Source organism: Bos javanicus, chromosome 8, assembly GCF_032452875.1.
Source record: "Bos javanicus breed banteng chromosome 8, ARS-OSU_banteng_1.0, whole genome shotgun sequence".
Classification (NCBI taxonomy): domain Eukaryota; kingdom Metazoa; phylum Chordata; class Mammalia; order Artiodactyla; family Bovidae; genus Bos; species Bos javanicus.
This window is the reverse complement of record NC_083875.1, coordinates 103,323,928-103,347,802: the sequence shown is the minus strand read 5'-3', so window position 1 is coordinate 103,347,802 and position 23,875 is coordinate 103,323,928. Positions and strand designations below refer to the sequence as shown.

The 23,875-nt window shown below is 49.0% G+C and overlaps 1 protein-coding gene and 1 non-coding gene across 7 annotated transcripts in view; one reads left to right on the top strand and one right to left on the bottom strand.

The window, feature by feature from the left end:
- The window catches only part of RGS3 (regulator of G protein signaling 3), a 155,004-nt gene that overhangs the window by 104,321 nt on the left and 26,808 nt on the right, over window positions 1–23,875 (bottom strand). For all 6 annotated transcript variants that reach the window (XM_061426561.1, XM_061426566.1, XM_061426563.1 and 3 more), the window contains 4 exons: window positions 14,445–14,495; window positions 11,076–11,134; window positions 9,939–10,033; window positions 8,895–8,963 (listed from right to left, as the gene is read on the bottom strand). In XM_061426561.1, coding sequence (XP_061282545.1) covers window positions 8,895–8,963; window positions 9,939–10,033; window positions 11,076–11,134; window positions 14,445–14,495 — 274 coding nt within the window. The remainder of the gene's footprint in view (window positions 1–8,894; window positions 8,964–9,938; window positions 10,034–11,075; window positions 11,135–14,444; window positions 14,496–23,875) is intronic.
- LOC133253534 (small nucleolar RNA SNORA72) lies at window positions 21,608–21,739 on the top strand. Its single transcript, XR_009738324.1, has one exon. It is a non-coding gene; the product is annotated as a small nucleolar RNA SNORA72 (small nucleolar RNA).

Below are 23,875 nucleotides of genomic sequence, written 5' to 3'. Positions count from 1 at the left end.
AATATTTAAAAATAAAAAGACTGGAGCAGAACCTTGACGGTTAACTTCAATATCTGAGGGATCCACATGGATGAAGGAGTTCTGGGGAAGGTGCAATTTCAAAGCCGAGGATGGAATGAACTGCCTGTAAAGAACTAACTCCCTGGAGATGAGCCTCCCTGGAGACTGGGCTGCGGGGGGCCTGAGCCAGTCCATGGAACCCCCTGAAGAGCCTGAGTCTTGTGCCCCAGAGCCTGCTCCCGGGCTCCAGACCCAGAAGGTTCAAGGTGGGTTCTGGACACAGGCGTCTGGAGAAAGCCGTCCAGGGGATCCTACGGGGCACCCACCATGCCTGCCCCATGAGCAACAGAGGTCTACAACGTCTTTACAAATACACTTTGTTTGGATTCTCCAGAAAGAGTGGCAGCGGCCTACCACCCGAAAGTGAGCAAAATGGGTTCTCGCAGATAGCCTTGCCGAGTGAGGGGCAGGGAGGCAGGATGAGGGCCGCTGATCCTGACACTCGGCGCCCCTCCCTGCAGAGGCACGCTCTGCACCGGGCCCTGTCTCACCAGCTGCTCTCATTCTGCTACTCCTCACTCCCCGCGCTCTCTTCCTGCCCCCCTTTCCTGCAGCCTGGGCTGCGAGTGCTCCCTCCCCCTTGCACTAACAAGGGGGAGGGAGCACCCCCCCTTGCCAGCCCCCTCCTATCTCACCAGGCGGATTAATCATCTCCCCCTAGAGGACAGTGCAGTCACTCCATTAAAGCCACCCATCCACATCCACCCCCCAACCCACCACCAAAAACAAACCCTCCTCCCTCCTGGTACATGGCCAAGTCGGCACTACTGGAGGGGCAGCCGCAGTGACCAGAATGAGTGGCAGCCGCTGACCTGAGCTGCCGCTCCAGAAAAGCCTTGTCAAGACTTTGCCAAAGTCCTCATCATGGATTTCATTCTGTTTGTCAACACATTCAAGAGCAACGCAGCTGGTATCCAGGTGCCCACACTGCCTTGCTGCACACTCTCCTTTCACACTGGGTACGGCCGTAACTGTCTAAATCTCCCAGGCACGATGCTTTAGCTGTAATAAAGGCTGTCTCTTCCTGCTCTTCAGTAAGTGGAGTTTTCATCCCCTGGTGCTCAGAGAATGCTAAATGGTTGATAGCCTCCCATGAGCTTTGCTTCCTGCGAAGGGGCCTCCAATGATTTCATGATACTTCAGGCCCAGCAAATTGTCACAATCAATGTCCATAAACAGGAACCTCTAAGTGTTCTTCAATTAGCTACTCCTGAAGCCTGTTTTTAAAAACCTTTGGAAGAAGAAAGACTTCTTTTATGCGGAACCTGAATACATAGCAATCTACTAGTCAGGCAATAAACTTGGAAACTGGTGATCGCCTGAAATTTTGCTAGGCACAGAGTCTCAGGGGCCAAGACTTGGGTACTTCTGAAAGCTGAACCCTGAACTTGGTGAAGGTTTGACAAATGGATGAATCCATCATTCCCATGTTGGCAGGCTCTGGGCAAGGAGCCCCAGCATTAAGGAAACAAGACAAACACTCAGGAATTTAAACAGCAGTTCAAGGCAGCAATACAAGGGATGTCACTAGACAGGGCGAGATTGACAGATGAGCAATGCAGGCAATAAATGCTGGATGCTCAGAGCGGCAAGAAGTGGTTTAGAACTGAGACGTTCTAAGAAGACCTAAGAGAGTGAAGCCAGAGAGAGGGAAAGGAAGAGCATTCCAGGCAAAGGGAACAGCTGGTGCAAAGGCTCAGAGGTAAGGCTTCATGGAGCATTCATGGGCAATAGTACAGACAGTCCTCCATACGCAAGGATGAGGAACCCGTGGATATGGAGGACCAACTGTACTACACCACTTTATAGAAGGGACTTGAGCATCCATGGATTTTGGTATCTACGGGGGTCCTGGAACTAATCCCCAGTGGATACGGAGAGATGGCTATACTCGGCTCAGTTTATTTTTTAGCACACGGTAGGAGACCCACTAACAAAAAGAAAATGCATTATTTTAGGGGAATGCACTTTACTTTTCTCTCCCAGGGGCCTTAAACTATTTCTGTTACAGACTTATCCCATTGAATCTCAATTTATTTTGAATTTGATGACTTAAACTGCACACACATTTTCCCATTCATCTTCTCTTTCCTTGGTCTCAGTCCCCATCTCTGGTCACAAGCTTCCTAACTTTAGGGTGCTGTACTTGGCACTGGCATGGTTTATAAAGTAGTTGAAAGAGGAGAGGGTACAAAGAAAGTGTACAGCAAACAGCCTCTCCATCTGTGTAATTACTATCAGCATAAAAGCTTATGTTCTGCAAACGTATATTGTGTGTGTTTTAGGTTGTTTTTTTTTTTTTTAACTTGGTGCATAACAGCACAATTCTAAGACTGTTCTCTTACCACAAGTTCTGAAAACACCAGGACTGACATTAGAAGCTTCAGCTTGGCTCTTTCCACATCACTGAACAAAACTTTTAAGTAGTTCAGTTCCATAGTCAGTGATATTATGGAGTTACTGTTAATTTTTAAATGTGATAATGGCATTGTGGCTGTTCTGTTTTTTAAGTCATCTTTTAGAGAGATCTATAGCTCAGATGAGCTGATGTGCTTTAAAATAATCCACTGGAGGAAGGGACAGTGGGTGAGGCCGTAAATGAAGTAAAATCGGCCACATATTGATCATTGATGAAGCTGGGCTACAAGTATGTGAGGGCTTATTATATATTTTCTAACTTTGCATATGTTTGAAAATGTCTATAATTTCTTAAAGACTCACAGAACCCCAAGTCGAAAGAAACCTTTGAAATCACTGCCTTTTACAGGTGAGGAAATTGGGGCCCAGAGCCGGAAGTGACCTGACCACGGTCTCACAGCGAGGAGGAGCTACGCCAGAATCTACTGCCCTGAGGCCTGGTTCTCCTCAGCTCCCACCGTGCTCACCACAGGAGCCGAAATCAGCCTGCCCCTCCCAGCAATGGACCGTCCTGTTTCTCTACTACATGTTTACAGCAGTCCCTGGAAGGATCGCGAGAATTCATGAAACAGATGCCCCCCCTTTCATCTCCTATCAGTCTCAAAATGTAACTGCCACATATTCAGCTGGACGACTGACATAAAACTGTATTAAAAATGCTATGAGAGGTGGCCTGAGGCATAAGCACACCGATGCAGAAAAGGTTTGGCTTTGGAGCTTTTTATCACCTGTGTGAGCCAGTCAGGTGTACTGTATCATGTGACTTGATGCCAGGCTACCTGGATTTGTGTCTTGTTTTCACCACATGCTGGCTGTGTTACCTTGGGCAAGTTGCTTAACCTCTCTGTGCCTGTAAAAGAGAAACATTAAGAACGCCTACCTTATATGGTATTGTGAGGATACTGTGTCCACACAATAGATAATGATTAAATATGCTTAAGGTCCACACACTTGGTGGACATGCAGTGCTTGATAAACAAGAGCATGATATCACCTTGGGCACGTTCCTTGGCCTTAGTAAATCTCGGTTTCCTCTCCTCTGAAGAGACAGACAGTAGTAATTCCTACCTCTCAGGGTCGTTGTGAGGATTAAATGAGCTAATGTATGTAAAGTGCTTGGCACAGAGAAGGGTTCATAAATGTTTGTTCCCTTCCTTCTGCAATTGTCCTTCACGTTCTGAAGTTGAATGTCCGTCCTTCACAGACACACAGTTTGATTTGAGAGTGTTCAGCAGGGCAGGGGTTTCCGGCAATGGCTCTGCCTGTCTCCCGCAGCTCAGAGGCCTTCTCATTCAGAGATGGATCGATAACCATGCCTCCCGCCCGCCGAGCCGGTCACTGTGGAGCTGGCACCTCGGGCAGGGCCATCTGTTCAGAAAGCAGGCCTGTCTGCGCCTGCTCTGTCCCTCTTTGTGCTTTGGGTTGGGACTGTGACCACAAGCTTGACTGTGTTTTGTTTAATAAGGAATCTCACTTTCCCAAAATAGGCAACAAGTGGAGACACTGCCTCTGTCACGCTGCCTCCCCGGGTGCTGACTCACTTTCCCCGGCCTCACTCTCTTTTCCAAAAACCGACAAGTGCTCTGCTGCCACTTCTCCAGCCGGCTCTGCCTGGCTCGCTCCGCTCTTGCCCGGGAAATGGCGACTCCCACAGTTTGGTGTCTGCCTCCGGTACCCGCTCCACTCCTCGCCTCTGTCCACTGGGCTCAGCAGGCATCCTTCTGTTTGTCTGCCACTCCTCCTCTGTCTGCTTCCCAGATGGCACTGCTGCTGCTGCTAAGTCGCTTCAGTCGTGTCTGACTCTGTGCGACCCCTTAGACGACAGCCCACCAGGCTCCTCTGTCCCTGGGATTCTCCAGGCAGGAATACTGGAGTGGGTTGCCATTTCCTTCTCCAATGCATGCATGCATGTTAAGTCACTTCAGTCATGTCCGACTCTGTGCGACCCTACAGACAGCGGCCCACCAGGCACTAGTGGTAAAGAACTCGCCTGCCGATGCAGGACACATAAGAGACGCGAGTTCGATCTCTGGGTTGGAAAGAGCCGGTGAAGAAGGGCATGGCAACCCACTCCGGTGTTCTTGCCTGGAGAATCCCAAGGACAGAGGAGCCTGGTGGGCTATGGTCCATGGGGTCACAAAGAGTCGGACACGACTGAAACGACTCGGCACACTCGGCTCCTCTGTCTCCTTCAGGGCCTTCCCTTCCTGTGTCCATCCCTTTAAGACAGGATTCTGATGGTCCTGGGTACTCACTGTCTTCCTGGGCGCTCTCAGCTGCTCGAAATTTCCCCCCTCACCTTGGCGGCCATGGCTCCCACATCTCCACAGACCTCTCTCTCCCCTGCGCTCCAGGTCAGCAATGGCATCTCTCCTGCACAGCTCTCAGCTGCTTGCCCTCCAGGCACCTCCATCCCGCCCTATCCAAAGCTGCTCTCCCTTCCCCTCCAGTGCATTTTGACTTCGCTAGAGACATCGCTGGCCACCCACGAGTCATCCTTGGCTTCTCCCACTGCGCTCACAGCCAATCACCAGTAAGCACTATTGGTTTCGGCTGCTAAATGCATTTGAGTCTGTTTCCCGCCTCTCTATCCCTAAATCATCTCTCTCACAGATCACCACAAGAATCTCCCAGCTCCTCCCCAACCTTCCCAAGACTTACCAGACTGATAGAGCTAAATACACCCCTGTCATTCCTCTGCTCAGCACCCTTCAGTATCGCCCCATGACCAGATTCCCAAACACCAAACTGGCTGCATGAGGTTCACCCTGAGAACTTGTGTAAATGCAGATTCCTCCGCCCTGCCCTTGAAAATCTGGACTGAATCAATCTGATGTGTTACCTGGGAACCGAGGTTCCCCACAAGCATCCCCGATGATTCTGATGCATTGCCAGGACTGAGAACTACTGACCCTTTGGAGAAACTCACACTCCAAAGAAAACCTATAGACTCATCCGTTTAGTTTACGCCATCCTCTTCATCTTATCTCCAGCCAATCCCTACTTTTAACCTCCAGCAACACCAACAAGTTTGCAAATCCCGCCCCATGCTGGCCCTGCCCTCTGCACTCTACCCGCTGAGACTGAAGACTCCAGGGTCTAAATACCTGGCTTTCCATCTTGCCTCTACTGTTCACTGCCATGTGACCTTAGGCAAGTTACTCCCTTTCTTAGCTTCAGTTTCCTTTTCTGAAAACTTAAAAACAAACATGTACTTTCCTTCAGTTCAGTTCAGTCACTCAGTCGTGTCTGACTCTTTGCAACCCCATGAATTGCAGCATGCCAGGCCTCCCTGTCCATCACCAACTCCCAGAGTTCACTCAGACTCACGTCCATCGAGTCAGTGATGCCATCCAGCCATCTCATCCTCTGTCGTCCCCTTCTCCTCCTGCCCCCAATCCCTCCCAGCATCAGAGTCTTTTCCAATGAGTCAACTCTTCACATGAGGTGGCCAAAGTACTGGAGTTTCAGCTTTAGCATCATTCCTTCCAAAGAAATCCCAGGGCTGATCGCCTTCAGGATGGACTGGTTGGATCTCCTTGCAGTCCAAGGGACTCTCAAGAGTCTTCTCCAATGCCACAGTTCAAAAGCATCAATTCTTCCGTGCTCAGCTTTCTTCACAGTCCAACTCTCACATCCATACATGACCACTGGAAATATCATAGCCTTGACTAGACGGACCTTTGTTGGCAAAGTAATGTCTCTGCTTTTCAATATGGTATCTAGGTTGGTCATAACTTTTCTCCCAAGGAGTAAGCATCTTTTAATTTCATAGCTGCAGTCACCATCTGCAGTGATTTTGGAGCCCCCCAAAATAAAGTCTGACACTGTTTCCCCATCTATTTCCCATGAAGTGATGGGACCGGATGCCATGATCTTCGTTTTCTGAATGTTGAGCTTTAAGCCAACTTTTCACTCTCCTCTTTCACTTTCATCAAGAGGCTTTTGAGTTCCTCTTCACTTTCTGCCATAAGGGTGGTGTCATCTGCATATCTGGGGTTATTGATATTTCTCCCTGCAATCTTGATTCCAGCTTGTGCTTTTTCCAGCCCAGCGTTTCTCATGATGTACTCTGCATAAAAGTTAAATAAGCAGGGTGACAATATACAGCCTTGAGGTACTCCTTTTCCTATTTGGAACCAGTCTGTTGTTCCATGTCCAGTTCTAACTGTTGCTTCCTGACCTGCATACAGGTTTCTCAAGAGGCAGGTCAGGTGGTCTGGTATTCCCATCTCTTTCAGAATTTTCCACAGTTTATTGTTATCCACACAGTCAAAGGCTTTGGCATAGTCAATAAAGCAGAAATCGATGTTTTTCTTGTACTTTCCTTAGAGTTGTCTTAAGAACTAAATGAGATAAGGCACTGTTAACCCCTGGCTTGTGGTAACACCCAGGAAATGGTTGCTCTTGTTATCAACTGTGTCTCCTCCTCACCCACACCCTCAAGTCTCTGTCAGAGGTCCTCTCCCAAGAAGGATAGTCTCTGACTGACCCCATGTGTCCCCAGCACCTGCAACAGAGTTGCCACATGGGTGGCCACAAAATGGCAGCTCAGTGAATGAGATCTACAGTGCCATGAGCACCAGTCCACGATAACAAGTAGATACTCTGCTGAAAGACAGATCTTTCGCTATGCAGGTTGTTGTTCAGTGCTCAGTCATGTCCAATTCTTTGTGACCCCATGGATTGCAGCACACCAGGCTTCCCTGTCCTTCACTATCTCCCAGAGTTTTCTCAAACTCATGTCCATTGAGTTCATAATGCCATCCAACCATCTCATCCTCTGTCGTCCCCTTCTCCTCCTGCCTTCAATCTTTCCCAGCATCAGGGTCTTTTCCAATGAGTTGGCTCCTCAAATCAGGTGGCCAAAGTGTTGAAGCTTCAGCTTTAGCATCAGTCCTTCCAATTAATATTCAGGGCTGATTTCCTTTAGGACTGACTTAGGTTGCATCTTGCTCTCCAAGGGACTCTCAAGAATTTTCTTCTCCAGCACCACAGTTTAAAAGCATCAATGCAGGTTGCTGATACTGCTGCTAAGTTGCTTCGGTTGTATTCAACTCTGTGAGACCCCATAGACAGAAGCCCACCAGGCTACCCCATCCCTGGGATTCTCCAGGCAAGAACACTGGAGTGGGTTGCCATTTCCTTCTCCAATGCGTGAAAGTGAAAAGTGAAAGGGAAGTTGCTCAGTCGTGTCCGACTCTTAGCGACCCCATGGACTACAGCCTACCAGGCTCCTCCATCCATGGGATTTTCCAGGCAAGAGTACTGGAGTGGGGTGACATTGCCTTCTCCGCAATGCAGGTTGAGGAAGGCTCAACTTGAAAAGTTATACTGGCTATCAAATTTAGGGTACCCAAAAGCATTGAGTCCCCAAATATTCTCTGGGTCTAACCTGGTGAATTGAGTCAATTTTCATTCACCTGGGCTCCTTTTCAGTCACCATTTTCAGTTCTACGACTGTTGCATGGATGTTACTGGCTACAGAGTCTCCCAGATTTCTTGCAGTGCACCAGCTGAACGAGCCCCAGATGCTCACAGCGGGCCACACAGTTAGGTGCTCTCACCCTCTTCCCTTCCCTCAGCAGCCAACTCTCACCCTCACCACCCAGCAGTCCTGCTCTGCTCTGTACTGGCCGCCGTGACTCATGACTACATCCACCTCCTGTGTCCTGGGCTGCCTGAAAGATTGACCCGTGTGGATTCTCCTACACACAACTCTGCAGCTCCTGGCCTCCTCGTGGCAGCCTGAGCCCACTGAGCATGCTCCTGCCTCCCTGCCTGAGCTCGTGCTGTGCCCCTGCCTGCCATGCCCTTCCCAATTTACTACTCTCCTCATCTCATTCTTGCGCTCTGCCCCGAGTTGAAGATCCCACTTTTTGCATGAAGCCTTCCTTGGTTGCCTCAGCCCATAATGAACTCTCCTTCGTCCCATATTACTATCCTAGTACTCATTGCATTCCTGTATTCATTCACTCAATAATCACCAGATATCTATGTGCTGGGCACTGGGTACAGTGGTGACTTAGAGGGAAATGGGCCTGTGTTTCATGGAGCTTCTACTCCCGTGGGGCTGAGCCTGTGTGTGCTGTGACTATCATTTGCCTCCACGCAGAGCCTGTTATCCCCTCCTAAAAGTAGGTGGCTAGGGAGCAGAAGCCACACGTAGGCTGGTTGGCATTTCAGTGGCCAAGACAGTGTCCCGATGACCCCAAGGTCTCAGTAAATGCACCTTGCTAACATGATCCGTGGTATCACCTGAAGTGACAGGAACTCACGGGGGTGGCGGCCTCTCAGATTTAACCACTACCATCCATTCATCTAAGCGCTACTTGAGCCCCCACTATATGCTAGCTGTCTGGCTGCCAGCCACAAGCCCAGAGCAGGTCTCCCCTCAGCTCAGCAGTTCCCCTCACCTGGAGTCACCCGCCCTGTTCCACACAGTGAGCAGGAGGCGCTTCTGCTCGTCTTCCTCTTGGACAGGACTGCAAAGCAAACCACACAGAGTGTTAGCAGAGCCAAGCTCTGGTCCAGCCCCACACAGTCCCTCATAAAGGCAACTCCTGAAAATAACCTGAACATCCAACCGTAAGGAGCCGGTTAAACAAACTAGAGCCCAAATAGAGTGGGATGTGAATATTTATATTCACGAAAGAGTTTACATTACATTGTTAAGGATGAAAAGGAGGTTACAACACGATATGATAGAACAATTCCATCTTTGTAAACACACGCCCACACAAATTCAAAGACCTGAAAAGAAATGCCACAAAACATTTCAGGGAGTAGCAGGGTTAGCAGTACTTTCTCTCTTCTTCTTTCTGTGTACTGATCTTTTCTATTTTTCTACCATAAGCAAAATTACCTGGTGTAGCAAGGAAAATAACAAAATATGATTAATCTTCACTAATAAGAAAATACAAAATGTCCGTTGCCTTTCCATTGGCCCCAGAGTTCAGGGAGGAGGGAAAGAAATAATAATAATTACACCACCGGACACTGTGTTACACTATCTCATCTACACCTCCGCTCTCTCTGAGCTCCGTACTATTATTAGCCCCATTTTACAAATAAGGAAGCCAAGGTTCAGAGAGGTTAGCAAGTTGCGGAGGGGCGGGTGGGGAAGCAAAACAGCCCTCAGCTTGGAAAATTCCTCCTGCTAAAGGAGAAAGTTTGGCCCAAGGCACAGTGGGAAATTGCCTCCTTTTTTCAGGGGCTACCAGCCTCGGGCTGGGCGTTTTAGTTCCGAGAAGCAGCCACGTGATACCTTATCACTGTGGACCTCGCTGCCGGGCCAGGTGCCAGGGATGCGAGAATACAAGTGAATGAGAAAACAAAGACATCCTTTAGAAGTCACTGTTTTTCTGCTTAGATCTGGTTCTAGAGTTGGCAGACAGAGTTGTTTCAGCTAAACACTCCTTGCCTCTCCTCTCAAGGACCCAGCCACACCAGACTCTTACAAGAAGAAGTGCTCGTGGAAGATGGGATCTCTGCAGTCCGGAATGGTCTGTGTCTTCTGGCGGCACAGTCGATTATCTTCAGGGATCAAAGAAATCTTGAATTGGAGAAAAGTAAGGGTGAGATGATGTCAGAGCCACATAATCACCTAAGCCCGATGGTTGACTCTGTGTATCTCCAAGTTAGTCTCCTCCAGCACCCTTCAAACCAGCCTCTGCAGAGGACAGAGTGGAGTCCTCCAGATGCCGGTAAAGAAAGAGGAGCCCTGGGCCGGAGGCACTGTAGTCAGATGCTGGCACAGGGCCTCTTGGGGGGGTTACCAAGGAGGCAGCCCCAGGCCCAGGCAGAGATGGGGTACAGCCTGACCACCACTGCTCTTCCTCCAAGCAGAGAGGTTTCTCCCCAAAGCACATAGCCTCTTGTCATCTGAGTCCCCAGCAGCTGCCGGATGCCCTTTCCCAGGAGGCTCCAGGTCAGCATCCGCCAAGAGCACCCCCCATCCACGCTCTGGTCCTCATGTCGTTCGCTGCCTGCCTTGGGTTCCCACCCTGATCCTGACCCTGGTCTGGCCCGTAGGGGCCTCTTACCAGCCTGGGGGCTGCGGGAAGAAGGCAGCATGGTGCGCCTGACACCTGACCGCCATGCTTTGGGAGGTGCCTGGCCTTTGGCTCCAGCTGGAAGTAGCTTCCACCCGCCCCCGCCCCTGTGGTGTCTCTGTTTTCACTGTAAGGTCTCCACTCAGGACCTTCCAGCCCTCAGATATCCTCTCTCCACTCCACCACCCAAACTGCCAAACTGCCTCTGGTTTGGGGGAGGAGAGGGGTGAAGACGTTGCTTTTCATGAGAAGATTTGGGATCGCCTCTGGGTTTCCTCTATCCACACGCTCAAGGTGCTCACCCACGTGGTAAGGCACAAGCTCACCCGTAAGGTTCCAGTCCTTGCAGGAAGCCGGTCTCTCTCAGCTCAGCGCCCCTCGCTAGGCCTAATAAATGCCTACTGACCAAATGATGGAACTGTAGCTGCCACACTGAATGGCCCCAGGCGCACAGATATGCTGGGACCTTGGAACTCAGTAAGGTGGTCCCTCGCCAACCCCCACCCCACTCATACCCACCCCGACACCCTGCTCATCATATACCTTGACGTAGGAATCACAGACGCCAGGCTCCTTGCTCATCAGGCCTCTGCCTTCTATGACTAAACAGAGGAAAAAATGGAGTAGGTGAGTGGGAAAATCATCACCAGGCTCTTACTTTGCATAACGACCACTGGATATTAAGCCCCCTCTGGTCCAGCCCACTCCCACCATCTCCAACACTCAGGCAGCACCTTCACTGAGACATTACAGGATTCAATTCCCTGACTTCCCAGGAGAGAATGTAAAGTTTATTGAGTCCAAGCCCTCATTTAATGGCAAACATGAGGCTATGGGGCGGCAAGAAAATTGCCCAGTCACAGAGCAATGGGAATGAACAAGCTGGGTTTGGATCCCTCCCTCTAGACTCCCAGTCCAGTGCTATCCCACAAGACTGCCTCCTGGGATGGAGGCGCCAAGCTGGAGAACTTAGCCCGTCACTTACTAGCCATGTGAGTAAGCTGCTTCACCCAGGAGACTGAATTTGCCCCTTTTAATGGGTCAGTGATAACAGTGGGCTAGTGATAATAATATCCACTTCTCGTGGTTGTTGTTGCTCAGTCGCTAAGTTGTGTCCAACTCTTTGCAACCCCATGGACTGTAGCTCGCCAGGCTTCCCTGTCCTTCTCTATCTCCCGGGGTTTGCTCAAACTTATGTCCATTGATTCGGTGGTACTATCCAACCATTTCATTCTCTGTCACCCCCTTCTCCTCACACAGTAGTGGCCAGATTAAATGAGATCATGTGTTCATGATCTGCTAAGGTGCTTAGCAGAGTGCCTGGCAAAGTAACTACTCAAAAAGATTTGCTAAAGAAAACAAGGAGAGATAAAGGCAAGGGATAGGTGCAGGGTGAGGTTCATGACTGGCCATGAATGGGAGTGTGGCTCGTTTGTCTGAGGTCTGTAGAAATCAGACAGTAGACGTGACAGAAGCTGAGCCTCTCTTCTCTTTTCTGTTTGGTTTTGATTGAGCCCTAGGCCTTGGCTCAGACGGAGCCCCTGTAGCCTGAGGCGTGAGGCCTAGGAAGCCAAAGGAGAGAGGGGGACGGGCTGGAAGTGATGAAGAGCCTGAGACTGGGGTGAAGCCAAAGCAAACTGCGCAGGACAAATGGACTGGGGGAGGCCAAGTGCACTCGGCAAAAGCTGCACAGCTGCAGCCAGGCTCTGGCAGGCAGAGCACCCCCCTCTGCTGGTCCTTGGGAACTTCACCTTGGCCCCCCCAAGGCCAGGACCGGAGGACCCCAGGCGCCTGCTGGCCATCCTGCCTGGCATCCTAGTTTCTGTTCCTGCGTGTACCCTTCCTGTGGGTGTGGTTGCTGCTGAACCCCTGGGTCTCCCTGGCCCCCCGTGGAGGGGAGGCAGATCTGGTCCCACTCTCACTACACTCCCGTCTGCTGTAGAAGCCAGCTGTGCCCTGGACACACCAGGGTATACAGTATAATTGGGATGAGGACACAGAGCAGAAGCAACAGCCTTGTAGGTAGGTCAGGCGGTGGTTCCTGGGAGGGAAAAATGATGCAAAATGAGCCTTCCTTCCTGAGTCTTAATGAGATTAAAACAGACACATTTCTTACAACATCAGAGGAAGGGAGACTTACTTTTCAAAAGGCGTTCAAAGAGAAGGCAGGCTCAGAAACAAGGAACCGCTGGTGCGAAGGCAGAGGCCCGAGCAAGCCCGATATATTCAGGGGGTGAGGGGGGCACAAAACTGGATGGAACGGGGGTGGAGGGTACCCGGAACAGCAAGAGCCAGGAAGGTGGGAGAAACAGGCAGGATCTGCTGGGCCAAAGAGAAGGATAGGGCCATGACGGGAGCTCAGTAACTACTTGTGTGCTGGATGGAAGGACGAACAAACGGATAACTGGTGGGTAAAGTATAGAATCCTCTGGGCGGCACATCAGACCGTCACAACCTGGTCCCAGCTCACCCCTGCACCCCTCTGTGCCACAGGCATGTTAGACAGTCATCCAGTGCATCGTGCCCTCTCTGACCCCCGGCCTTGGCGCCTGTGGCTCCCTCTTCGTGGAGTGCCTGGCCTGCCTGTTCCCCTCTGCCTGGCTCAGGCCCCTTCCTCCTTCAGGACGGAGTGTGGACATTACTCCCTCTGCCAAGTTGTCCCAGCCACCCTATCAGCACCACCCAGAGGTGGGCACTTCTCCTCGGCATCCCCAGCCCCTGGCACAGGGACGTGTTCAATCACTATTCGGGGAACTTATGGTTTTCTGTATTACTTAACAAACACTCATAGAGCGTTAACCACATGCTGGGTACTGTCCTAAGTGCTTTACTAAAATTGACTCCTTTAATCCTTGTCACAACCCATAAGATAGGTACTATTATCGTAAGATAGGTACCAATATCACCATCCAGCAGATGAGAAGCTGAGCTTGCTTAAGGTCACTGGAAAAGAATCAGAGCCAAGATTCGGACACAAGCGGTCTGGTTCCAAAAGCAGTTTGATCCCTGGGTTGGGAAGATTCCCTGGAGCAGGGCATGGCAACCCACTCCAGTATTCTTGCCTTGAGAATCCCCATGGACAGAGGAGCCTGGCAGGCTACAGTCTGTGGGGTCACAAAGAGTCAGACACAACTGAGCGACTAAGCACAGTCTGGTTCCAAAAGCTTCCGTGGCAGCTCAGCTGGGAAAGAATCTGCCTGTAATGCAGGGGACCCCTGTTCAACTCTTCGGTCGTAAAGATCCCCTGGAGAAGGGATGAGCTACCCACTCCAGGATTCTTGGGCTTCCCTGGTGGCTCAGATGGTAAAGAATTCACCTACAACACGGGAGACCTGGGTTTGATCCCCCGGTTGGGAGGACCCTCTGGAGCAGGGCATGGCAATCCACTCCAGTATTCTTGCCTGGAGAATCCCCATGGACGGAGGAGCCTGGCAGGCTATAGTCCATAGTGTTGCAAAGAGTCGGACACGACTGAACACAGTCTGGTTCCAAAGACGGAAAGCTACACTGTGTTCCTGCACTGTGATGCTAGCGGTGACACTACACTGCCGTCAGTGAACGGATGGACAGATGAGAAAGCTGAAGAGAGAGAGGAAAGAAAGGAAGCAAGGAGAAGGGGAGGTAAGGGCAGCTCTTCTGTGGCCCCACTCCAATGGAGCCAAGGAGGATGGTGAGTTGCCAAAGACTGCTCCAGCCTGCCGTGGACTCCACGTCAGGCCGGGACCAGGGGATGGTCTCTAGGAGTCCCAAGTGAATATTCATTTTTTTCCTATGGACACATGGCAGGACACTATACGAAGAGGGGAAAGAAGCCTTGGCCACCGTAACACTTCTACTCGTTCCTGCTCCGCGTGGAAGGTCAAGTGGCCCACCCCTTCCCCAGTGAGCCCTGATGAACACAGCCATACTCACTGTGCAGCCGCAGAACCCGGTCCTGGGCATCAATGGACAGCTTTAGCTGACCTGAGGAAACAGCAAGAGAAACAACTTCACCTCGTTTCCTTGCCAGGTGAAACATGGGGTGACATTGACAGGTATGCGCTTTTGTTCATGTGAAGCGATTCAAGGTTTTGTATAGTCTTGGGGTTGAAAAGGAGCTCAGAAACCACCTAGTTAAGCCTCCTCATGGCCTCAGTATCTCCAGTGGTGGTTTTCCATCCTAATCTTACACTCCCCTGGTGATGGGGAGCTCACTACCTTACCAGGTAGCCAAGCTCTCACTGTTAGAGTCAGAAAAATTGTTGCATCCGCATGACAGTAAGGCTAGATTTGAGAGTTAAGGACCCGGGGTGGGCCTCAGTTGGGAGTCCACACTAAGGGACTGGCCAAAGCTCTCCAGCTGTACAGACAGCTAGGCTATGTTCTGGGAAGGCAGTAACAATACAGGGACATGGGATGAATGAGTTGGAGGAAAAGCAAACGGAAAGAGATCAGCTGTGGGCAGAGAGATCTTTCAAAGTCAATGCTACTGCCCCTAATCCTTCCACAGGATCCTGACCTCCTTAAAGAAATGCTGAGGAGACTGTCTCTGATGTTGGCACAGAGATTTGCTACTCAAAGTGAGGTCCAAGAACCAGCAGCATGAGAAGCGTAGAAGCATGAGAAACATCTCATGAAGCATGGGAGTTAGAAATTCAACATCTCAGGACTTGCCTGGTGGTCCAGTGGTTAAGACTGTGCTCCCAGTGCAGCGCACCCCGGTTCGATCCTTGGCTGGGGAAGTAGAGCCCATGTGCTACAAATCAGCTAAAGATTCTGCATGCCACAGCTGGGATCCTGTGTGCTGCAACTAAGACCCAGCAAAACCAGATTTTAAAAAATCCAGTGTCTCAAGCCCTGGCCCAGGCCTACTGAATTCGAGTCTACAGTTTAACAAGATCCCCAGGGAGTTGCATGCACATTAAAGGTTGAGGAGCCCTGGACCAGAGCACACTGAAGAGTCTCTTAACATGTTTCTTAGTTAGGAGAAGGCCTTCTTAAGCAAGACACAAAAATGTAGAGGTCACAGGGAAAAGAGATGAATTTAACTCCATGAGACTTTTTAAATGTCTGTTACAATTAAATGTATCATAAACAAATTTATGAGACAATGCAATAGAAAAACAAGCAAAGGACAGCTAATTGGAAATTCAGGGATGACAAAATGGCCAATAAACATACAAAAAGAAGCTCAAGCTCATGGAGATCTGAGACATGCAAATTCACAATCAAATATCATCTTCCCCCAATCTGACTGGCAAGAAATCTAAGAGATGACAATGTCAAATGTTGGTAAAGACAAAGGAAAACAGATACCCTCAGGCCCTGATGGAGGAAGTGTAAATGAAGGGTAATTTCTTACAATATCTATTAAATATAAATGTCCTTATATTTCAACCTAGCAATTATACTTCCAGGTAACTATCATAGACAAAAACTCATGTGGCTCTATAACACTGTAAAAAGTTGAAAATACTCAAAAAACCCATCAATGAAAATCATTAAATGAGCCAGTTATAATTGTGCTGTGGGATAGTATGGGCCAATATAAAGAATGGGAGAGTGCTATGCATCCTGGAATAGGAACATTATTGAGACAAGATTATTATTATTATTTTGGGGCCATGCCAAGAGGCATATGGGATTTTAATTCTCCAACCAGGGGGTCGAACCCATGCCCTCTGCATTGGAAGCACGAAGTCTTAACCACTTGACTGCCAGGAGGTCCTGAGACAAGTTTTTTAGTGGAAAAAACAAATCGTGGAACAATACGCATAATATATATCTCTCTGTGTTTGGTGTGGTGTCTGTGTATGTGTGTGTGTGTGTTCTGAAAGGATGTCAAATTAAAACCAGTGATCACCTCTAGGGACTAGATTGGGAATTGGAGGGAGGGAAGTCAAGAGGAATTTCAATCTCCCATTCCTGGAGTTGTTGTAACAATACAAATATATCCATGACCTATAGCACTTCTATAATTAAAAATAAATTAAAGAGGAAACACACGGAGAACAGACTTGTGGTTGCCAAGGAGGAGAGCGGGGAGGGGAGGGAAGGAATGGAAGTCTAGGGCTAGCAGAGGCAAACTGTTAAACATAGGATGGATAAACAGCAAGGTTCTATCGTATAGCATGGGGAACTATATTCAACACCCTGTGACAAACCTTAGTGAAAAGGAATATATATATATATATGCAAAATTGAGCCGCCTTGCTATACAGGACAATTCAACACAGCATTGTAAATCAACTATACTTCAATAAAAATTTTTTAAAAACTAAAGAGGAGACAAAGCAGGAAAGAAGAGAAAGAGAGAAAAGGGGGAAGCAAGGAAGGGACGGAGAGGGGAAACATGAAGATAACCGAAGGACAAGGCTGGAATACAGATGAAGAATTGAGGGGCGGCATGACGTTTCTCTTGTGGCTTTCACAATTTTTATTTTTAAAAACACAGTATAAAAACAGAACATCAGGTCATCCTCATAGGCATCCAGCAGCTCTCCAGAGAGAGAGAGAGAGAGAGAGAGAGGACCCTCTTTGTCCTCAATGACATGTGGGAAAAATCGTATCTCAAGTCAAATAGACTCCTCCTAGAACCTCAAGAAGCCATGGAACTCCGTCTTCGCAGTGGACACAGGGCCTGCAGAGAACCAGTACATCAACCAGAAAGCCTGTATCTGCTGCATCCATGACAACCTTGTTTAGCAGTTATCTGCCTCTGCTTGATCACCTCCAGGGACGGGGAGCTCACTTCCTGAAATGAGAGCTCTTTCCTTTTTGAGATAATTCTGGCTGTTCAACGCCCCATCTCTACAGAGTTAAATGCGGTCTCTTGATACCTTTCACTCACTGGACCTCACTCTGCAGTCTCTAGGCTCTCTTCTTTAGATCAAAGTCTAAAATCTCTCCACCATTCCTCAGGGCACAATGAGACATCCCTCATCATCCCAACTCTTCATTTCTGGACATGCCCCATGAAACTGGGCTGGTGGCTGGGGTTCATGCTTTGTTGGTGGCTGCAGGAAGGGCAGGCAGAGCACAGAAAGGAGGGAAGCTCTGCATCTATAGCTCTGCAGCAGTCCACCAACCACTATGATCTTGCCTCTTATACTCTGGGCTGCTTAAGCTACAGTCCCAAGCAATTTAGACTCCAGCCAACCCTGATCCAGCTCTTCACCCATCAGAAATCTCTGCTGCTTTCCTGCCCAGGACACTGATCTCAGAAGCCCAGGAGGCCTGTTCCAGTTCCAGCCCCAACGACCCTTGTCTCTCAGAGCCACAATGTCCTCAGCTGTGGGGTGGAGTAATAATAGGGGTTATCACACTCTCTGAGCTGTGTGGGAATCAGATAATGCTGGAGGGTGATGAGGTCCTTGGATGAAAGGCGCCAGGAGAATCCACAGTATTATTAGCTCAAGGTCTGAGCAATTACCACTTTGAGGCTCCCTAGAGCTGAGAAACCTCCTACAAAACCTGCCCGATCCAGTGTGGGGTGGGAGAGGGAGGTTGGCAACAGACAAATAAGGCCAGCAGCCATGGATGGGACCTCATCAATCCAAAGGCATCTGTGTTTAACACATTTTTTTTTCCCTGAAATTCTACCAGCGCAAACTCTGCACAGCCTTTGACTGTGGATGACAACGGACTGTGGAAAATTCTTAAAGAGACCACCTGACCTGCCTCCTGAGAAATCTGTATGCAGGTCAAGAAACAACAGTTAGAACTGAACATGGAGCAACAGACTGGTTTCAAATAGGAAAAGGAGTACGTCAAGGCTGTACATTGTCACCCTGTTTATTTAACTTATATGCAGAATACATCATGAGAAACGCTGGGCTGGGTGAAGCACAAGCTGGAATCAAGATTTCCAGGAGAAATATCAATAACAGATATGCAGATAACACCACCCTTATGGCAGAAAATGAAGAAGAACTAAAGAGCCTCTTGATGAAAGTGAAAGAGGAGAGTGAAAAAGTTGGCGTAAAGCTCAACATTCAGAAAACTAAGATCATGGTATCTGGTCCCATCACTTCATGGGAAATAGATAAGGAAACAATGGAAACAGTGACAGACTTTATTTTGGGGCTCCAAAATCACTGCAGATGGTGACTGCAGCCATGAAATTAAAAGACGCTTGCTCCTTGGAAGAAAAGTTATGACCTCCTCAACAGCGTATTAAAAAGCAGAGACATTACTTTGCCAACAAACGTCTGTCTAGTCAAAGCTATGGTTTTTCCAGTGGTCATGTATGGATGTGAGAGTTGGACTATAAAGAAAGCTGCTGCTGCTGCTGCTGCTAAGTCGCTTCAGTCGTGTCCGACTCTGTGCGACCCCATGGACTGCAGCCTATCAGGCTTCTCCGTCCATGGGATTCTCCAGGCAAGAATACTGGAGTGGGTTGCCATTTCCTTCTCCAATGCATGAAAGTGGAAAGTGAAAGTGAAGTTGCTCAGTCGTGTCTGACTCTTAGCGACCCCATGGACTGCAGCCTACCAGGCTCCTCCATCCATGGGATTTTCCAGGCAACAGTACTGGAGTGGGTTGCCATTGCCTTCTCCATAAAGAAAGCTGAGCTCCAAAGAATTGATGCTTTTGAACTGTGGTGTTTGAGAAGACTCCTGAGAGTCCATTGGACTGCAAAGAGATCCAACTAGTCCACCCTAAACGAAATCAGTCCTGAATATTCATTGGAAGGACTGATGCTGAAGCTGAAACTCTAATCCTTTGGCCACCTGATGTGAAGAACTGACTCACTTGAAAAGACCCTGATGCTGGATAATATTGAAGGTGGGAGGAGAAGGGGATGACAGAGGATGAGATGGTTGGATGGCATCACCGACTCAATGAACATGAGTTTGAGTAAGCTCCAGGAGTTGGTGATGGACAGGGAAGCCTGGCATACTACGGTCCATGGGGTGACAAAGAGTCGGACATAACTGAGTGACTGAACTGAACTGAACTGAACCAGTGCAAAGCCAACCTGTACCCAAACACATCAGGCTTCCCGTGGCCACTGGAACCACTGTGCTGCCCAACACCTATCACCTTCCAACAGCCCTTTCCTGGAAATCAGAACCAAGAAATCTCCCAACACAAAGGATCACTAATTCCATTTGATAAACTTCTGCTGGGCCTCTGCACTAAGGCCTGAGGGAGGAAGGGCAGATCTGAACAGCGCCTGCCCTCAGGGAACTGAGAGCCCAGGGGCTAAGGACAAGGGTCTGAGCAAGCTCAAGGGTGGAGCCAGAGCAGAGGACAGGACTGGGGTGCAGACTGACTCAGAAACCAGATGAGTCTGCACAGCTCCACACAGCTCCCCTTCCAGGCCCTGCAAGCAGGGCTCCTCAGGGAAGGCCAGGTTGCCTACAGCCTGTTACAGCTGTAGAAACCAAACCCAGCAGCCCAGGCTCCAGGCCCCCAGGGGCAGTACAACCCTACTCCAGCCCATCCTCAGGCTCACAGATGAGGGAGGGTACAATGAAGTGTGGGAGCCTTCCCTCAGCCATGCCCGTCCTCTCTGTCCTCCCCCTTAGCCCAATCCATCGAATGTCTGTTGCTGCGGTTCAGTTGCTAAGTCGTGTCCAACTCTTTGAGACACCATGAACTGCAGCACGCCAGGCTCCCCTGTCCTTTACTACTTCCCAGAGTTTGCTCAAACTGATGCCCACTGAGTCGGTGATGCCATCTGACCATCTCATCCTCTGTTGCCCCCTTCTTCTCCTGCCTTCAATCTTTCCCAACATCAGGGTCTCTTCCAATGAGTCGGCTCTTTGCATCAGATGGCCAAAGTATTGGAGCTTCAGCTTCAGCATCAGTCTTTCCAATGAATATTCAGGGTTGATTTCCTTTAGGATTAACTGGTTGGATCTCCTTGCTGTCCAAGGGACTCTCAAGAGTCTTCTCCAGCACCACAGTTTGAAAGCATCAAAGTCCTCAGTGCTCAGCCTTCTTTATGGTCCAACTTGAACATTTGAGGCTCCTGAAATCACCTTGTCCAACTTTTTCATTAGGTAGCCAGAACAGTCTTGCCCGGAGATGGAAGGTGACTTGTCCTGGGCCAACGGTAGCAAGGTAGGTCAAGCCAGAGATAGAGCCCAGAACTATGCCCAAACTCCAGCTCCTTTCCTGTGCTCAGAACTGGTTTTCCAACACTCTTCTGTGCACCACTGCCTCTGCCAATGAAACCCTGGGGTCCAGGAGCAGAGAGAGCCATCAGACACATGACAAGGCTCTTCCTTTGCTTAGAAGCCAAGAGGAAGCCCAAAAGAGGGCAGGCTCCAAGAATGTCTCCAAGTGTAGAGAAATGAGCCACTGGGAGGAGAGGAAGTCAGGCTGAATCCCTAGGGCCTTCAGCGGGTTTAGGTATCAGCTCATCAAGCCCCTCACAAGCCCCCAAATCTCTGGTCTTGTCAATATTCCCACCTTCTCCCCTGGCTCAGAGTGTGAACTGTTAGTGTGCAGGAAGTTCAGGCTAGAGGACCTGAAGTCATCCTCATCGGGTGTTCAGGAGAACTGGAAAAGGCCTGGCCCCAGTTCCCATGGGGCTGCAGGTGGGCACCAACTCTGTCTACAAAGGGTGGTGGCCCCGGGCACCCAGAGAGCCTGCAGAAGCACAGCAGGGAGCAGGATCCCAGAGGTGAATGGAGGCCAAACAGGCCCCGCATGGCAGAAATACTTGATGAGAGCGAGCTTCCAAAAGTGCAGGCAGGGATGGCAACAAACCCAAATTCTGCTGGGCACAGGACCTGGGGGTTTCAGGCTCATTGGACACCATGGGGATAAAGGTATGCTGCTGCTGCTGATGCTGTTACGTCACTTCAGTCGTGTGACCCCATAGACGGCAGCCCACCAGGCTCCTCCGTCCCTGAGATTCTCCAGGCAAGAACACTGGAGTGGGTTGCCATTTCCTTCTCCAATGCATGAAAGTGAAAAGTGAAAGGGAAGTCCCTCAGTCGTGTCTGACTCTGTGACCCCATGGACTGCAGCCCACCAGGCTCCCCTGTCCATGAGATTTTCCAGGCAAGAGTACTCGAGTGGGGTGCCATTGTCTTCTCCGGGGATAAAGGTATGGAAGCTGGCTAAAGAAATTCCATCCACTGTGAATATTCTCACTGTTGTGACTTTGTAATAATCAAGGCAGGCTAAACATTTGCTATATTAAGACCATGCATGTGTCCCCAGACCTAGTTCTTTGCCTAGGTCTGGTTTTATAAATGCTGGTGATAAACCAAGTCTGATTTACATGACGCATCTTGTGTGGGAAATGTCTGTGACTCTAGGTATCTGATCAACCTTGAGAAATGGTAGCACAGCTAGTGTGATAACTTTTGAAGATAACCATTGCTATTTTGATGATTACCAGATGACATTAAATGAGTTATTAAAAAAAAAAAAATTCCGTCCGGCAGACCTTACTAAGTAGTGGGCTACAGGAAGATGAGCTCTGACTCTCAGGACACCATCAGGAAGAGACCTACCCAGAAAAGGAAGGAAGAAGATGGAGGTTGCAGACCACAGCTGGATGCAGGGTTCAGCAAGACTGTGTCCTAAAAGGAACTCATGCCACCCAGGGGTCTGTAGAGAATACAGATCTGAGGGACTTGTCTGGCTAGCGTGGAGCAGCATTCACCTCCAAACTCTATTCACCTCTAAATCAATTCCCCGCTTAAGAAATGCCATGTGTTGAAAGCCACAGGAAGGAGGATGATAACAGGACAAACTCACGAGGAGGCTGGGGCTGCGTGGAGCCAGTTGCTAACACTCAGAGGGGTTGTGTTATCAATTTCACTCCCTGCCCTCCAAGGGAGATATGGTAGCTGCAGTGGCACTGAGGAACTGGAGCCACCCAGCTCTCAGGAGGTGGCCCTGCAGAATTTCAAACGTCTTGTTTTAAGGAGGGAGACTCTTGAGTTCCATTTGGAAAAGGCGGCCCTGGTGTTTAATGGTACCACGCCTGAGTGACTGAGCATGCACGCGTGCACGCTGGCAGAACAACAGTGAGCAGAGGGCTGCTGTGGCGGAATAAAAATTTTGATGGGTCAATCCAACCCCATTCATCTGACTCTCTGCTTCCTGTGAAATTTGACATTAATGTGGCTTTCCAAGCTGATTTTCCTTCCAGCAGCAGATTGCGCTGCCAGCATAAGTCTGCTAGCATCTTGACTGCAACCTCTGTGAGAGACTCTCAGAAAAAACCACCTGGCTAAGCCATCCCCAAACTCCTGACACACAGAAACAGTGAGATTAAAAATGTTGGTTTTTAAGCCAACACTTAGTGGGACCATTTGTTATGACACAGTAGATAACTAATACATACTCACGTTGCCTCCACAGTTGGATGACATAAATTTGATCTCAATTCTCAAGCAATTTTTCAACTTTAAAAATTGTTAAGAAAATACACTTCTAAGATAAATCACTATAGTATGACTGAGGATAAAGAAGACTTCCAGTTTTTGAGGTCCTTGATTTTCTTAATAAAGAATTTTGATAGATTTAAACCATACTCACCATCACCAAACTGCACAATCTGGAAATGTCCCATGTTAATCCAAGGACTCTTGAGAGTCCCTGGGACAGCAAGGAGATCAAACCAGCCAATCCTAAAGGAAATCAACCCTGAATATTTACTGGAAGGACTGATGCAGAAGCTGAAGCTGAAACTCCAATACTTTGGCCACCTAATATGAAGAGTTTACTCAATGGAAAAGACCCTGATGCTGGGAAAGACTGAAGGCAGGAGGAGAATTGGGTGGCAGAGGATGAGATGGTTAGACAGCATCACTGCCTCAATGAACATAAATTTGAGCAAACTGGGAGGTGGTAAAGGACAGGGAAGACCGCCGTGCTGCAGTTCGTGGGATTGCGAAGAGTCAGACGTGACTTGGCAACTGAACAGCAACAACACCACAGCTAAACAGTTCCACACAGGACTGCAGCTCAACTCAGTCTCAGTCCCTAACACTGAATTAAGGTTATTCCAGATTGCTAGTGACCTCAAGCACCTGTCAGAAGCAAATAAAGATCATTTTAAAGGAAGAGATCATTCCAGGTCTGTATTACGAAGAAAAAAAAAGTCTGTGCCTGCCCTTTATAATAGACACTGCATCTAAAATGTAAAGAAACAGAAAGATTTAAAGAAGCACGATGGAAAGAGATACGCAATTATTAACCAAAAGAAGACCCGCTATCTATGTCAATGTCAAGAAAAGTAGACTTTATCTCCACTAAAATAAAGAGAAGACTTCAAACAATAAAAGATCATAATAATAAGCGTTTCAACTCATCAGAAAGATAATAATTTTTATGCTCTTACCATTGCTTCAAAATACATAAAGGAGAAAATGAAAGAACTAAAATGAGAA